This window comes from Anabrus simplex, chromosome 1, assembly GCF_040414725.1.
Source record: "Anabrus simplex isolate iqAnaSimp1 chromosome 1, ASM4041472v1, whole genome shotgun sequence".
NCBI lineage: Eukaryota > Metazoa > Arthropoda > Insecta > Orthoptera > Tettigoniidae > Anabrus > Anabrus simplex.
Genome location: NC_090265.1, coordinates 526,633,316 through 526,652,282, shown reverse-complemented (window position 1 = coordinate 526,652,282; position 18,967 = coordinate 526,633,316). Strand labels below are relative to the sequence as shown.

Below are 18,967 nucleotides of genomic sequence, written 5' to 3'. Positions count from 1 at the left end.
TTTATGTTCTGCCACTACCCATTACACCGATGACCTTCAAGAGCAGATAACACATGTGATCAACTCAGTGGCTCGTGATATGCTGCAACGCATTTGGGAGAAATTGTCCTATCGACTTGATGTGGTCTGTGCTGCTGGTGGTGGTCATATTGAAAAGTTGTAGGACTAAACTTGAACATCCTTTTTTTATTATTATTATTTTTTTTTTGCTAGTTGCTTTACATCACACCGACAAAGATAGGTCTTATGGCGACGATGGGACAGGAAAGCAGCCGTGGCCTTAATTAAGGTACAGCCCCAGCATTTGCCTGATGTGAAAATGGGAAACCACGGAAAACCATTTTCAGGGCTGCCGACAGTGGGGTTCGAACCTACTATCTCCCGAATACTGGATACTGGCCGCACTTAAGCGACTGCAGCTATCGAGCTCGGTAAACTTGAAAATTAGTCAAACACATGTGTCTTAGGTTTAATCTTGTACTACTGACTGTTGGGAAAATATAGCTTGATGAAATCAGTTCATTCTTTATGAAAGACCCTGTATATTCCCACCTCCTTCACTCTTAGGGACTTAAAGATGTCAAACTCAGAGGAAGATGGGAAGGTGCCATAAACATTACAACCCTGCAGGACCTGGACGAGGGAAATGGATGAAGATAATAATGATGATTTAATTGAAAGCAAAAAATCAAGCACATCTTTGGTGGTAGAAAGTCAGTAACTATACAGTGTAGATTGGTGTGTACACAACAAGCAGAGCTAACTAAGATGCAGTGGTAGTTTTTTTTTTTTTAATTGTACCTGTAACACATCCAGAGCTCCCAATTCCACCCAGCGACCTTTCTCGGGGTTATAAACTTGAGTACCTTTGATAATAACTGTATGTGCCGGGAGATTCACACCCCAGGCAAGAGTTGCAGTAGACACCAAAACCTGTAAACAATCAAATAGAAGTGGTTATGATAGTGGTTAAAATTCAAAGTAGATGCACTTTTAAAGACAAACATTTTTTTCATAACCCCTGATGCAGTAAAAAGAATCTATAGCTACATGTTCCATATAATTTAGGGCCTATCTCTCTCTCTCTCACACTCTCTCTCTCTCTGTCTGTCTCTCTCCCCTCTCTCTAAGATATATTTATATTTTACCTATATTTTTTAGTTGAATTCATAAGAAAAATCCTGCAAAAATCAACACTCGCTCATGGCATAACAGCCCATTAGAACAGGGGTGCAGAAATTTTCTCTGAAATGAGGAGCCATCCCAAAAGTTTAGGAGCCAACAAGAATCTCACCAACCTGATACCTATAAATAATCAACTTGCACTACTTAGCATTGATTTAGGTATTACTTTTTATAATCTTAATATTTAAACCATCCAAAAATATAAAATTAAAGAGCTATAGTATGACTGGTAGCTATGAATGCTAGTGTCAGCTTTGTTTTACAAAATTCAGAAGATAGTGAACACAGACAATCTTGTGGAATAATGATGCAATTCTTGCATGTTTGTGATCACGGATGTGCCTTGAGGTCTAGCTAATGAAAACCACTGGTCCAGAACCCTTGCAGGATAAAACTGGTTTACTGCAGGTACATTCATATTATAAATCAACAAATCAAACAAAATGTTTTTTTCTAATGATGATCTGAATCTGCCTTGTATAAGGTTCATCTCACTAAATCCTCGCTCACACGATGCTGTACAGATTGGAAGAACACACACAATAGATGGTAGCTGTTCCAGAATAGGAAATCTGTCACTGCTTGCCAACTCCAACAGTTCTAACAACTTCCAAGAAGTTTGAACTTGTACCACTCATTCTGTATGTACTGTATGTAGATCGTACCGTTTAGTTCAAATTGAAATGTTCTCAATTTTTCAGAAAATGCTATAGCTCATGTATGTGTTAATTCTGCAGTAAATTTGTGAGTCTTAACAAGGGTGTTAATTTTATTTTTGTTCTCTGTATCTGCTATCACAAATCCAACTGCTTTGAGATCTTGCTTAATTTCATGGATCCATTGTCCTCCTGTCTTCTTTCTAAGATTTCTCATCACTAGTTGTCATAAAATCTGGTTTCCTGGCAGTCGCAAGATGTGAAAGAAATACAAGATTCTTTTCTTTTTCATTGTCCTGGTGATTCGATCAATCTCTTGAAGGAAGGATTCTCCAAATTCCATTGACCTGGTATTTTTATTATAATGTAACAATTCCATATGGGCTGGTGACAAGTATAAATATTCTTGGAACAATGTGATGCATATATTCCCAGATGATAGCACAGATGAACATATAAAAAAATGGGGTCAATTAAAAATCAGGCACAAAAACAAAATCCTTCTTGTTTTGACACACAAAAAGTGGGGTGTATAAATTACTGGAATAACTACCATAATATGTATCTAATAAGCTTTACCTGAATGTGTCTGTCAGCAAATAAATCCTCCACCAGTGTCCTGTCTACTCTTGTCATACCAGCATGATGAATGGCAAAGCCATATGGTAACAGGTCCTTAAGCTCATGATTCTGTAAAAAAAAGGAAAGAAGATACAAAACCTAAGATTAAACAAGAAATTTTATGAGGATGAAACCAATCATACCCTAACTGACTGACTGATTCACCATCACCGAGCCAAAACAACTGGACGTAAAGAAATGGAGATACATTTATATTACAGTGTAAGTGTTTACTAAGGAAGGATTCTTGGTGACAAGGGGAGTGAACAGTTTAAATGAGTGTGCATGTATCTCAAAAACTTAACAATTTACAGACATGAAAATTGGTTTTTGGAATCTCCTTTAAAAACAAAAGAAACACTTTTTTTTCTTCAGAAAACCCACTTAAGGGGGGTGAAAGGGGTTGAATTCTTTTTTATGAGGGGACATAAAACTCAAAAACTGAAGATGTTACCAACATGAAAATTGGTATGTGGAATCTCTTTTCAAAGTAAAGAAACACACATTTTTCTGTTCTTGTAAAACTCACTTGGGAGGGGAGGGAAGATGTGAAAGAGAGGGTGAATTTTTAAAACATGCAATCTACAGTTTAAATCACTAAAACTTAACATGTTAGGGACTGAAAATTAGTATTTGGATCTCCTTTAGAAATAAAGAAAAACATACATTTTGGATTTGGAAAATCCACTTGAGGGCAGGGGAGTGAAAAGAAGTGAGAATGATTGAATTATTTTTGTACCGGGAGGTACACCCGCCCCGTACATTCAAATGAAGCACCGTGGAAATGCCATCTCAAATCTAAAACTCGCACCAACTAGTGCAAGAAGTCTGAACATGTGTCAACTGATGTTATGCCCTCTGGTATGAAGAGGAACTATTAAAATTAAGTAATTTTTTTATTTTAAGGTTTACTGCACTGAGTTGATGATTCTTTGTTTTTGGTGCATCAAAGCTGCAACGATCCTATCTCTTCCCGCCAACTTGGGATGCTGGCCAATAGAAAATTTTGTATATTTATTTTTCAGCCAATCAAAGGAGGTCTAGTATTTATTTCATTACCCAATAAGAATTGGGGGTGTGTTGGGCCTTAGCCCAGAGCTCTCTAGAACCTTCCTGTTGGGTATAAAAGCTGGCACATTTTTCGACCAGGTGGTCTTATTCATCGCTCCAGTATAGTGTGTGTGTTAATAAAGGAAGTGGGGAGCCTCATCCATCGCAGAGTAATCCATCAGCTCCACGTAATGGCAGTCATCTAAGTGATAGTCTTTGGGAGCTACCTCGAGGGGAAGGTTTCCAGTCCTTACTAATGTCACTTTAATTTTCTAAAATGTAACTTTCAAACAAGTCAATAGATCTTACCCGAAATCAGGGAATAGAGTGTGATACCCTCTTGCCTTCCCTATCAACTTGATTTTGAGGTGACTATGATTCTGTAACCTGTTTCTGTTTGAAATCTTTGTAATTTAAATATTCTCTCCATCTAGTCACCTTGGTAGTTCAGGCTTAGCCTCTGTAACTTCGGGCCAGAAGCCCAAATAGGGTTTTAATTTTTTAATTGCAAATTTCAAGGAGTGCAAGTGTCCGCCTCCATATCATTTTGATTTTGGGCCAGTAACTTTAACCCGTTGTTTTCCACAAAGGCCCGGTAGAATGGGTATTTGACACCCCTGTAAAATTCAATTTCATTCTTTTATGTTAAGAGGTTAGATTGTTGAGTGTCTAAGACAGTGAATACTGTTTGAATTGTAAATGTAGATTGTGCCTTTGATAGGCCTACACCTTTCCGGAACTAAGTTTCCAAGTGTCAAATTTTAACAGAGCAAAGACGCTCCTTCTCTGATGGTTAAATGCTGTCTCTGGAAGGCTGGTGTGGTATAATGTTTGGAGAGTAGTCTCCTAAATAATTTGTGGAGCAAAAGGTGCTCTTGAAACATTGTATATTTTGAATACTCTGTAAAAGAAATTGGGAGGTTCATCTCCTTGACTGTTCTTTGAAAGGAGCCACAGCGCTCATGGATAATGTATAACTAGGGAGCTTCAAGCTCAAGGTGGTTGTTATTCGATATTCTAAAACTGTTATCCTATCTTATGAACTTCTGTACCTTAATTATAAAGTTTGTCTTTGAAAAAAAAAAAGAGAAAAGATAACCTTGAAAAGAAATATAACGCTAATTTTAAAGTTTTTAATTAATCTTTAGACTGTCTGAGATAGACCCATTCATGCCCGTACCTTCTTTCACCTCTGTCCACCACGGTATCCCCGTAACACTTTTTAAGAGGATACTTATATCTTGTGTTACAGACATGAACATTGTTATTTAGAACCTCCTTTAAAAATGAAGGAACATGTATTTTTTTGTTTTTGGAACATTCAATTACGAGGGGGGTGAAAAGGACTGAAAAATGGATTCAATTCTTTTTATGGGGATGCTTATTTCTCAAAAAGTAATGTTACAGACATAATAATTGGTATTTGGAATCTCCTTTAAAAATAAACACATACCTTTTTGTTTTCAGAAAATCCACTTAAAGAGGAGGGGGCAGGGTGAAAGGAAGAGAAAAAATTTCATTATTTTTATGAGGATACTGATACTTTAAAAACTGGAGATAAAACAGATATGAAAATTGGTATTTGGAATCTTCTTTTATTATTATTATTATTATTATTATTATTATTATTATTATTATTAATAACATCATTGGCCACATTGGACCACTTGTGTCTTCCATGTACACTTTTTCTTTGAAGGCTGTAGTGTTTGATTCTTCTTATCTGCCCAGTACTTCTTCATTCTTTCTGATCGCAGTGTTTTTAATTCGTCTGAAATCTCTACAGGCCTTTTATGCATCATTTCAGTTGAACATTTGTGATTCTTAAGAAGTGGTTAATTTTATTCTTGTTCTCTGCATTTGTAATTTCGAGTCCAACTGTTTTGAGATCCTCTTGAATTTCTTTGATCCAATGCCCTCCTGTCTTCTTTCTCAGATTTCTCATCACTAGTTGTCATAAAATCCTGTTTTCTGGTAATTGTAAGATGTGAAAGAAATAAGAGATTATTTTCTTCTTCATCGTGCTGGTAAATGGGTCAATCGAAAGACAGTTTCATTGGAGAGGATTCTCCAGACTCCTTCAACCTGGTACTTTTTATTTATACAAGTTCTGATAATTTACCTTTCAATTTTGAGGAGTTGATCAGTTCTTTTTGCATTTTTAATTTGGAACAAGGTTTTGCAAGCGTAAGTGACTTCGGGCAAAGTTACAGATTTGTGGTGTTGGATCTTAGTGTCTAATGACAAGCACTTTTTGTTATAAGTTGACCAGGTTAGAAATTGTGCTTTTTTCATTTTGTTGGTTCTATTTATCCATGATGCTTTCTCGCTAAAGTTGTGCATAATGATTTCTCCAAGGTATTATATTGTAGGATTATGTTAATTTTTTTTATCATTTATGATGACTTCGTTTATGTCAAAGGATTTCACTGGCATGATCTCAGTTTTCTCAAAGGATATTTGTAATCCTATTTTTAATGCAATTTTCTGGAGACTGGTTATCCGAGCATGGACTTCTTCCATGTTAAGGGTTAAGAGAGCTAAATCATCTGCAAACCCTAGGCAGTTTGTCCTTATTGAGAGTTTTGCTCCAATTTTGATTTTAGGTGGGTTTTCTTTTTGCCAAATTTTCATGATGTAATGTAGAGCCACACTGCAAAGCAGAGGGGATAATCCGTCACCTTGTCTGAGGCCTGTATTTATTGTAAAAACATTCAACATTTCTCCCCTGAACTTTATCTTTGAAATTGTGTTGGTTAAAGCTAGTTCAATAATTTTTATTAATTTAGGATGAAGGCCACTTTTTGAAATCTATGAATGAAATGAACAGCTGTTTATTTCTGTATTTGTATTATTCCATTATCAGTTCCAGGCTGAGAATTTGGTCTGGGCAACTTCTGTATGGGCAAAATCCTCCTTGGTATTCTCCAAGTTGTGGTTCCAGAATGTTTTTTATCCTAATGTAACTTATGCGGGAGAAAATTCTGTGAATGTAGTCCTTTAAAAATGAAGAAAAACATATTTTTTGTTTCTGTTTTAGGAAAATCCACTTAAAGTTTTTTTTTTTTTTACAAGTTGCTTTATGTCGGACCGACACAGATAGATCTTATGGCAACAATGGGACAGGAAAGGTATAGCTGTGGGAAGGAAGTGGCTGTGGCCTAAATTAAGGTACAGCCCCAGCATTTGCCTGGTGTGAAAATGGGAAACCAAGGAAAACCATCTTCAGGGCTACCGACAGTGGGATTCGAACCAACAATCTCCCAAATGCTGGATACTGGCTGCACTTAAGCGACTGCAACTATCGAGCTCGGACTGATAAAGGCGTTGAATTCTTTCTTGGTGATGACAATTCTATGTCAAATGTTACAGAGTTAGCTCTGCCTGCAGCTTGCTCATCTCAGCCCCAAAAGTGAACCTATCATATCACGGTCCAATGATTTAACAGATTTAACACTATGGAACATTTTGAATTTAGCGCTAAGGAACGAGCTTAGGAATGCTGGGTGACCGTGTGTATAAACTTGTCAAACCCATAGCAAGCAGGGTGCGGCGCTCTTCCCTCGGACTAACCAAGGCAGGATGCCATAATTTTACTGATGTAAACCCCATCGATGGTTTGGGTATGTGAGGAGAAGAAAGAGTTAGCAAACAGTATGCAAGAGACAGAGCGAGAGATGAACGCCAGGGTGTCCAGGTCTGGAATCATTTGAATTCGATCCTGTATATAAGTCAGAGAGCCATGTCCCACAGATCCAAGATGAGGATGATTACTTTTGATATTTTCAAAGGAGAATGAGCCATTAAAACTATGTAACTGTGCCTGTTTTGTTTATTTACAACTTGTTTGAAATATCTGTTGCGAGGTAGCTGGCCGAACACAAAGGAAGCCTCTTGGATCCAGGGGATGTACTACTGGGCACGTCACTCTACTCAGACTATAAAAGAAGAAAGCATCAGTGTAACAGCCCTCGGTAGCTCTCAGTAGCTAAGTGACATTTGAGGAGTGCGTACTTTCCGCGAGGACGTGATCAACAAAGCCTATTGTATCAGTGATAGATGAGAGTTAGTAATGTACCATTCTATTGTTCTCAAAGCTTTTCGGCGTGATCGATTTACGCGCGATTACCTGTAATGGAGTTAAATACAACATATAAATTCTTGAAATGTCAAAGAAAACTGTAGCGCGGAAATAAGGAAACAGTTACGATCATGATGGCAGTGCATATGACAAGAAAAAGTTCAAAACTGTTGTGCCTAACACTGAAGAAAAATACACAAATGAATGCATACTGCTAGTTAACGGGTGCAAATCCTATAAGAAGAAATATAAGCAATATAATATTGAGACATATAAAAGAGAGAAAAGAAGAAGTTACTACAAGCCTTTATACATTTAAAATACGTATTATATATCAACATAAATAATATAGTTGCGTTAAATATGCAAGAATTAAGAAGGATTAAGTAAGCCATACAAAGAAAAGGCATTGAACAAGCCTTGGCTTAGAAAACGAGAAAACGAATTTAACACAACAGCTACAAATATTAATCCAACTAGCAATTAATAGCCATTAGAAGAAGATAAGACTACAGCAGACATCTTGGGAATCTGTCTCATATTTAAAGAAAAGCTGATATTAAACCTGACTACAGACAACAAATTAATGTTAGCAGGCAGAAGGATGACTGTTCGGGGCAATGCCAACTAACATGTCTGAAGGAGAGAGCGATGTTCCCGTTAACGACTATATGGAGCCCAGTGAACGATGGAGCCTGACCACAGCAGACAGAGGACCAAAACCAACATGTTACCGAGAGCTTAAAGGAACGAAGTTAAGTTTCATATCACATTAAACACAACAGGTAGGTAACATGTAGTGTAGTAGAGTTGCATTTTGTTGAATAGGGAATAGGTCGATTGAATCTTCAAAATAAACCAATGTAGGTTAAGTTATCGCGAGTGACTTGATAATATACGAATGGAGTTAAGTACTCTTCAGAAGAAACTAGACAATCCAAAAGACAGAGAAAGTGACTTAAGTAGACATCAGTGTTATTTCAATAATGTTATACGATCATATCAGAATTTGCCACCATCACATGAAGGCAATGATTAGGATTAGAACACAGTAATATTTTAAAGGAAATGTAGGATATATCTATATATATAAAATAAGAGTTTTGTCGGTACATTGCTCAGAATTTGAAAAGAATGGTATTTCTGTATCGGTCATGTCAACAGTAACAAGGAAATGGATTTTTTTCTTTTCCGTAATTTCTGTCTGTCTGTCTGTCTGTCTGTCTGTCTGTCTGTCTGTCTGTCTGTCTGTATGTACACGCTTCACGAGAAAACGGCTGAAGAGAATTTAATGAAAATCGGAATGTAAAGTCGGGTGATGAACCGCTACAATCTAGGCTACAAATTATTCACGCCGAGTCAAATGGTAGTTTAGGGGAAGGCCTGAAATTTAATTCTCAAATATTTATGTTATTAGTGGCCGTGTCTTAATGAAAATCGGTATGCAAGGTCGGGGTAATAAGTCGATATAATCTAGGCCGTAAATAATTGTATTCACGCTGAGAAAACTGGTAGTTTAGGGGAAGGCCTAAAATTTAATTCTCAAATTTTTATTATATTAGTGGTCGTATCATCACGAAAATTGGTATGCAAAGTCGGGGAATAAGTCGCTATAATCTAGGCCATCAATAATTTTATTCACTCTGATTGAAATGGTAGTTTAGTGGAAGGCCTGAAATGCAATCTATATATAAAATAAGAGTTTTGTCTGTACATTGCTCAGAAATTGAAAATAATGGTATTTCTGGGTCTGCCATGTCCACAGTAACAATGAAATGCATTTTTACTTTTCCGCAATTTCTGTCTGTCTGCCCGTCTGTGTGTATGTACACGCATCACGAGAAAACGGCTGAAGAGAATTTAGTGAAAATCTGTATGTAAAGTCGGGCAATGAACCACTACAATCTAGGCTATAAATTATTTTATTCACGCTGAGTGAAATGGTAGTTTAGAGGAAGGCCTGAAATGTAATTCTCAAATAACTTATTTATTTCTCAAATAAGGTTCTCAAGGGATACCTGGTAGGAAGGTATCGATAAATACTACATAACTAACATAATTTTAGTTATGTCGTAATTTAGTAGTAGTTATGTAAGAAGTTATTAAATTTCCGATCACTTATGTCTTATACATTGTTACCGTACCGCATATAATCACAGAGATATTTAATGAATTTGGATTTTTGTTACTAAGTCATATCAGCGCCGAGTCACGAGAAAAATGGGTAAACAGAATTTAGTGAAAATAGGTATGTAAAGTCTGAGAATAAGTAACTACAGTCTACAATATAAATAATTTTGTTAGACGCCCTAATATCACAGAGTCGAATGAAAACTAATGTGAAGGCCTGCAATATAGAAAGCTCATAAACTTTTATCAACAATAACATTACATTGACCATTGTTTGTTGTGATGTGCTTTTTGTCTTCTGTTTCCACTCATCCCTGATAGACAGGATTACTGCAATGTACCGAGGTTTTTTAAATTTGATTTACGTCGCACCGACACAGGTAGGTCTTATGGCGACGATGGGATAGGAAAGGAATAGGGGTGTGAAGGAAGCGGCCTAGGCTTTAATTAAGGTACAGTCTGCTGTGACTGGTGTGAAATGGGAAACCACGGAATACCATCTTCAGGGATGCCGGCAGTGGGGTTCGAATCCACTAACTCCCGGATGCAAGCTCACAGCTGCGCGCCTCTAACCACTCGGCCAACTCGCCTGGTCGTACCGAGTGTAACAGCCTGCCTGTATATTGGCGGGAAGTAGCTGGGGAGTTAGATAACCTTCTTCTTTAGCATGCCATTCCTCTGGTTCATACATTTTCTGATATTACTGGTACGTAATACACTGGTTCATCACAGCAATCGAGCTATTCAATCCCTACTCTGAGGCACTGGTTGGAATGAGCAGTGTGCATATTTAACGGAATAATGACAGAGGAGTGTTCACGGCAGTCTGCGACCTGGTTAATCCAGCTCTGGAACTTTGGACTGTTAGATCGGCACCGTAGTACTGTTCGTTGAAAGTGAGAAAGTGTGCAGTTTTTCATTTGATCAAGTATTTTATATGATAACATTGCTTTCAATCGCTACATTCCTACTGACGTGTTTGTAATGACCCATGTTGAATTCAGTTAGGAAAACCACCAAGCCAATCTTCCTGAGAATCCCATAGCAAAGCACGGGTACATCAGCTAGTTTGTAATATGTGAAGGTTATGTCAAAACACGTAATTGATAGCAGGTTAGATATGGATATCAAAACAATATGAAGACATATTAATGTCGTAAGTGAAGTTCATGATCCGAAGATGCATTTAAATGAGAAAGGAGTTACTCATATATTGAGATTAGATATTTGAGATGAATACGTGATATACTTTGAAGAGATATGATATGAAATGGAAAGAGGTGTTCTGAAATGACGATATAAGAGAATAATAATGAAGAAATGGAATGAATATGAAATATTTTGACGAGGTTATGAAGAAAATTGGCGTAAACTTGGATCAAATGTATTTTTGGGAGCAACAGCTGCATGTTATTCATGGAGATTCCATACCAGACATTAAAGATGAATCCTGTTACGGTAAATTAGTCACTTAACCCATTGCCTTGCAATGACGGAAATATCCGTCATTGTCCGCGGGTTGCATAAATGCAATGACGGAAATTTTCATCCACCCTCTTTATTGCTTTGTTGAGGTTTCCAAGGATACATATCGATATTTCTTTGCAATCCCAACATGTCTACGAGATGTTGGTAATCGTATTTCAGCTATCTTTGCCCTTCAGCTATGTATTTCGCCACCAAAGAGTCTAAATACGATCGAGAAAATTGCCGCGTAAAGCTTTAGTGAAGGTAAAGTCAACGTCATGGCCGAGTCGGATGAAGCTCGAATATTACATTTTTTGGAGGAAAGCGATGTCAGTCACGGTTTTCCCGACGAAAGTGATACTGAATTATCTTCGAGTGACGATAGCATTAGTAATTCCGAAGAATTAGATGACATTATTAAAGAAAATGAAGACGGGGACGCAGGTGGGCGTGTGCATAACCTAGAAAACTGAACGTGTACACAAATAGACAATGTACCAAATAATATGTGGTGTAATCTTCTTGCTACCACAGAGTTCAGTTCTCCAAGCCCCATAGTTTTTCTTCTGCTGAAAGAAGGTATTGATCCGGTTTGTCAGTCTTGAATTTTTTATTATTATTATTATTATTATTATTATTATTATTATTATTATTATTATTATTTTGTTATGCCTGACTAGTTAGCACAGTTAAACTTATTTAGCTGATATCATTGCCTTTTCCTTCTCCCAAAATCTCTTCATCTTGTCACTGTGGCTTTTCTTGCAAGGTCTGCTATGACTGCAGAGGAAAAAATCCCAAGGGAAAGAAACAGGGGTGAATTCCACTGTGAATGTGATAAGTGTAAGGTGGCAGTGCATGTATATGAGTATTTTAAGATTTACCACACTGTGTTGAACTATTGTTAGAATGTGAACTGTGTTTCAGTGTGTTAACTTCCTGAAGCAAAACTGTTCTCTTTTAAGCCAGATTAAATCGCAATCAATGTATATTTATTTTCAAGAAAAATTGCCGTTCAATGGGTTAAATCCATATTTGCAACCTGATAATCCTACAACAGAGTATTGTATTTTAAAATATGTGTCATGATAGATGTTGACAGTTATGATTAAACATTTGTACGTCTTTCCAGTTATTTATATTGGATAATAGTCACTTGCAATCCTTGACAACGGTATTCCCTAATGTCTAGTTAAATCGTAGAAGATTATAGAATGAATTTCCATTGAATTTATGAATTTCTGTGATTATTTTTGATACATACTTGTCTTGAATTGAAGATTAAGTTGATGTTGAATGCAACAGTAGATAATTTAGTAACTTAAATGAATAGTAGCCAACGTTTGTTACAAAGATATATGAAACCTAACTTGCTTCTGTTAAGCACAATTTTATGAAACAACGAAGATGATTATGAGGAAAAACTAACTACCTCGAATAACTCGCAAACTTAAGAAATTATGAAAGGATATAGATCAAATATTTAAGAACGTGTAACTTAAAGTGGAATTGTTTGATTTTTACTGAATTCCCCATGATTATCTGCAAGTAATTCATATTTTACTTTTACTGATGAGATGTAATATATTAGTTCATTTCTATAAAATATTGTACATAACGAATGATGAATATGGCATTGGTATATGAATATTTAATACCTCAAACTCAAAATACCAAAGCAATTTCATGATTTAACCAATTTATTTCACATTTTAAAAATTTTATTACATACATACATACATACATACATTAACATTATAGACTGTTATGCCTTTCAGCGTTCAGTCTGCAAGCCTCTGTGAATTTACTAAACGTTGCCACAATCCTCGATTTGCAACAACTAGTGTTGTGGCCTCATTTAGTTCTATACCTCTTATCTTTAAATCGTTAGAAACCGAGTCTAACCATCAACGTTTTGGTCTACCTCTACTTCTTTTACTCTCCATAGCAGAGTCTATTATTCTCCTAGGTAACCTATCCTCCTCCATTCGCCTCACATGACCCCACCACCGAAGCCGATTTATGCGTACAGCTTCATCCATCAAGTTCATTCCTAAATTAGCCTTTATCTCCTCATTCTGAGTACCCTCCTCCATTGTTCCCACCTGTTTGGCCCAGCAATCATTCTTGCTACTTTCATGTCTGTTACTTCTAACTTATGAATAAGATATCCTGAGTCCACGAAGCTTTAGCTCTCGTAAAGCAAAGTTGGTCTGAAAACAGACCGATGCAAAGATAGTTTCGTCTGGGAGCTCACTTCCTTCTTACAGAATACTGTTGATCGCAACTGCGAGCTCACTGCATTAGCTTTACCACACCTTGATTCAATCTCACTTACTATATTACCATCCTGGGAGAACACACAACCTAAATACTTGAAATTATCGATCGACCTGTTCTAGCTTTGTATCACCAATCTGACATTCAATTCTGTTGAATTTCTTACCTACTGACATCAATTTAGTCTTCAAAAGGCTATTTTTCATACCATACTCATGCACCTATTTTCAAGTTCCAAGATATTACACTGCAGGCTTTCGGCACAATCTGCCATTAAGACCAAGTCGCCAGCATAGGCTAGACTCCTTACTACATTTCCACCTAACTAAATCCCTCCCTGCCACTTTATACCTTTCAGCAGATGATCCATGTAAACTAGAAACAGCAAAGGTGAAAGATTACAGCCTTGTCTAACCCCTGTAAGTACGCTGACCCAAGAACTCATTCTACCATCTATTCTCACTGAAGCCCAATTGTCAACATAAACGCCTTTGATTGCTTTTAATAATCTACATTTAATTCCATAGTCCCCCAGTATGGCGAACATCTTTTCCCTTGCTACCCTGCCATATGCTTTCTCTAGATCTACGAAACATAAACACAACGGCCTATTCCTCTCATAGCATTTTTCAATTACCTGGCGCATACTGAAAATCTGATCCTGACAGCCTCTCTGTGGTCTGAAACCACACTGGTTTTCATCCAACTTCCTCTCAACGACTGATCGCACCCTCCCTTCCAAGATGCCAGTGAATACTTTGCCTGGTATACTAATCAATGAGATACCTCGATAGTTGTTGCAATCCTTCCTGTTCCCTTGCTTATAGATAGGTGCAATTACTGCTTTTGCCCAATCTGAAGGTACCGTACCAACACTCCATGCTAATTTTACTACTCTATGAAGCCATTTCATCCCAGCCTTCCCACCATACTTCACCAATTCAGGTCTAATTTCATCTAGTCCTGCTGCCTTATGACAATGGAGTTTATTTACCATCCTTTCCACTTCCTCAAGCATAATATCACCAACATCATTTTCCTCCTCCCCATGAGCTTGGCTGTTCACAACACCACCAGGATGATTTCCTTTTACACTGAGAAGATGTTCAGAATATTCCCTCCACCTCTCCAGTGATTCCCTGGAATTTATTATGCGTTCACCTGAATTACTCAAAACACTGTTCATTTCCCTTTTCCCTCCCTTCCTAAGAATCTTTATTACTGTCCAGAAAGGTTTCCCTGCTGCTTGACCTAGCCTTTCCAGGTTATTACCAAAATCTTCCCATGACTTCTTTTTGGATTCAACAACTATTTGTTTCCCTCTGTATCTTTCTTCTAAGCAGAAATCCCTGTCTGCCTCGACCCTTGTTTGGAGCCATTTCTGATAAGCCTCCTTTTTACGTTTACAAGCTGCTCTCACTTCATCATTCCACCAAGATGTTCGCCTTTTCCCATCTTTACACACAGTTGTTCCTAGGCATTCCCTTGCTGTTTCTACTACAGCATCCTTGTATGCCACCCATTCACTTTCTATATCCTGAACCTGCTTACTGTCTACTGTTCGAAACTTCTCGCTAATCATATCCATGTACTTCTGTCTAATTTCGTCGTCCTGGAGATTTTCCACCCTTATTAATTTGCAGACAGATTTCACTTTCTCTACCCTAGGCCTAGAGATACTTAGTTCACTACAGATCAGATAGTGGTCTGTAACATCAAAAAATCCCCAGAAACTCGTACATTTCTAACAGATTTCCTGAATTCGAAGTCTGCTAAGATATAGTCTATTATGGATCTGGTACCCCTAGCCTCCTTTGTGTAGCGGTGAATAACCTTATGTTTGAAGAATGTATTCGTAACTGCTAAACCCATACTAGCACAGAAGTCCAGCAAACGCTTCCCATTCCCATTAGCTTCCATATTTTCCCCACATTTACCAATCACCCTTTCGTATCCTTCAGTTCTATTCCCAACTCTCGCATTGAAATCGCCCATTAGCACTATTCTATGCTTGCTGTTGACCCTGACCACGATGTCACTCAATGCTTCATAACACTTGTCAACTTCATCCTCATCTGCACCCTCACATGGTGAATACACGGACACAATTCTAGTCCTAATTCCTCCAAAATTCTAGTCCTAATTCCTCCAACTGACAAATCTATCCACATCATTCGTTCATTTACGTGCCTAACAGAAAGTATGTTGCGTGGAATGGTATTCCTGATAAAGAGCCCTACCCCAGACTCTGCCCTTCCCTTTCTAACGCCTGTCAAGTACACTTTATAATCTCCTATCTCTTCCTCGTTATCTCCCAATACCCGAATATCACTTACTCCTAGCACATCCAGATGCATCCTCTTTGCTGACTCAGCCAGTTCTACTTTCTTTCTTCCATAAGCCCCATTAATATCGATAGCTCCCCATCGAATTCCATTTCGTTCACCAACTTGTTTCCAAGGAGTCCCTCGCCTGTCAAATGGGAGTGGGACTCCGTTACTCCCATAGGTCCGAGGCTTGCTTAAAATGTTCTGAGCTCAGTAAATTCATGAAGCAGGCTGCTACCCTACTTGCACATAGTCCAAGTGAGGATCTCTCCTCTAACGGGTTATGGACCACCGGTGGATTGTATAGTCCTAGTCGCCTGAGCACAAGGAGGGCCATGACTCAGAATATGTCAGAGATGCCCACTCCCATTCCATAGCAACTGGTATCCTGACTCTCATGACCACTTACTAGGCCACTCAGCCGTTGCCCATGGTTCACGAACTAGGACGTGACTACAGTAAACCACAAACATGAACAATAAAATTTATTTATTAGAATATTTTGATTGCGTCACTGCATCATCTGGAACTCACATTAAAAATACAACCTACAACTTTACTCTGGGAGAAGAGTTAACTGGAGTTTTCTTATGCATGTCGCAGTAACTATTTGTTTAAGCTCACCCGAGCAACATTTGCTCAGTTAATAAATGTTTTAACACAAGTTTGCACTGTGTAATAATTCCGCACGTGGCTAATAAGGGCTAACTGTTGTGAAGGACTGGATTGGAACCAGCAAAATACTCCTTAATTTGGTAAATATCGTTTGACCGGACTAATGTCTCGATAAAGGATATTGTCAATTGTATCCCAACCAGGGTTACAACAGTGTATTCGTGCACAAATAAAGTGGTGAAGAGAATTGGGATTGACAACCGTTACCAGATTACAGGGACACATATGCAGTATGTGACTGAAGGCAGCACATCATGGGACTGGAAGGACTGAACCAGCAGACTCCTAGATCCATCGACAACAACGTTGTCATGAGCTAAATTATACCCATGGAGTGGTTCTGAGGCCACTGCTGATGGCAGGCATGGAGATAAAGATAAGTTGAAATGTTTATAAGCATGAAATGTAGTGATCACCGGGCGAGTTGGCCGTGCGCGTAGAGGCGCGCGGCTGTGAGCTTGCATCCGGGAGATAGTAGGTTTGAATCCCACTATCGGCAGCCCTGAAGATGGTTTTCCGTGGTTTCCCATTTTCACACCAGGCAAATGCTGGGGCTGTACCTTAATTAAGGCCACGGCCGCTTCCTTCCAACTCCTAGGCCTTTCCTATCCCATCGTCGCCATAAGACCTATATGTGTCGGTGCGACGTAAAGCCCCCTAGCAAAAAAAAAAAAAAAAATATGTAGTGATCAGATTCACATGTGGCCCTTTCGTTAAGTGTACATAGTAACTAGCCAGAATGGCATGGGTTTGTTTTCATTTACTTTGTAAATGATGTTTGGGCCTGGATGCATTTATTTATTTCAGTGTTATTTAGAGTTGGGATATGAGGGCTATGTCAGGATGTAGTGTAGTGTTTTGTTTGTGTTAAGACATTTTCACATGTGTCATGCAGACACGAAGGTATAAGCGATGTCATATTCATCTATGCATATTGGAGGGCGCGGATCCTACTGCAGATTGAATGGAAACTTAGAGATGAGTACAACTATTCTATAGATAACATCCCCAAACACCATATAAAATTATTAATAGGCGACTTCAACGCTCAACTAGGCAGAGAACGAAAATACCGTGACATCATCGGAAAATGGCCAGCACACAAGAAAACAAATAAAAATGGAGAGAGACTAGTTGACCTGTGTAGAAACCATAATTTAATCTCAAAATCTACATGTTTTAAGAGGAAACCTCAAAAACTCAAAACATGGAAACACCCTGACTACACTAAAGGAGAATGGCAACTGGACCACGTCTGCATGGACAAATACCACCACAAAGAGATCTATAACGTCAAAGTCCTCCGAGGAATAGACACAGGTTCAGATCACTACGTAGTTAAAATTAAAATTAAACTCACTCCCCAGAGGAGACAACAAAAGCAAGCCCTTAAAACTAAAAGAAAAATAGATCCTACCCAGCTAATCAACAACAAAAATTACCAGAAAGCAACTGAAAAAATAAAAATCACAGACAAACTTGAAGACTTAGTACACAACCTTAAACAAATTGCAGAAGACCTAGCTCCAATTAAACCACGTAAAAAACACCAATGGTGGAACAGTGAATGTGATGAAACAGTGGAGAAAAGACATCAGGCATGGCTATTACATCAGTCCCAAAAGACAGAAATATCCTATCAAAAGCTAGTAAAACAGAGAAAAGAAACTACCCAAGTCTTAAGAAGAATAAAAAGACAACATCATAAGGACACCCTGCAGTTAATTGAAGAACAGTTCAGTAAAACTAAATCAAGGGACTACTACAAAACCTTCAGAAAGCAGCTCCAAAAATATGAACCCCCGACCCTACTGATGAAGGATGAAGATGGTAAGCTGGCCCATAACAATAAAGACAATGCAGAAATTCTGGCTAAACATTTCAACAAGCTTTTAAATTGTGAGGAACCTACAGAACTCCTTCATTTGGACACCAACACCCCGATAAAAACATCACCAGAAAACATCAATCCCCCCACAATAAAGGAAGTCTACCAAGCTCTGAATAAATTAAAAAACTACAAAGCGCCAGGAGAAGATCAGACCTTTGCGGAAATCTGGAAATATGCAGGAACCTCAGCAAAAGTTGCCCTCCATCAACAACTTGTCTCTATCTGGATTAAAGAAGAACTACCAGAACACTGGACAACAGCCCTCATTCATCCTCTGCACAAAAAAGGGGACAAAACCGACCCTAATAACTACAGGGGAATCTCTCTCCTAGACATAACATACAAAATATTTTCAATAATCATCCTTAATAGGATAAGTTTACAACTTGAGAAAGAACTAGGAGAATATCAAGGAGGTTTCAGACCCTGGAGGAGCTGTCCTGATCAGATCATGAGTCTTAAGTTGATAATGGACTATAACAGGAGAAGAAGCAGAGATATGGTGATAGCATTTGTAGATTTCAAGAAAGCTTATGATTGCATCCATAGAGAATCTCTGTTTAAAATTTTAAGGCACCTTGGACTACACCCCAAATTAATAAAC

The 18,967-nt window shown here is 38.0% G+C and overlaps 1 protein-coding gene across 1 annotated transcript in view; it reads right to left on the bottom strand.

Annotated features, from left to right (window-relative positions):
• The window catches only part of Brr2 (U5 small nuclear ribonucleoprotein l(3)72Ab), a 226,235-nt gene that overhangs the window by 110,905 nt on the left and 96,363 nt on the right, over window positions 1-18,967 (bottom strand). Inside the window, exons 14-15 of the mRNA XM_067135469.2 lie at window positions 2,421-2,531; window positions 802-933 (exon numbers count right to left, since the gene is read on the bottom strand). Of these exons, the coding sequence (XP_066991570.1) occupies window positions 802-933; window positions 2,421-2,531 (243 nt within the window). The remainder of the gene's footprint in view (window positions 1-801; window positions 934-2,420; window positions 2,532-18,967) is intronic.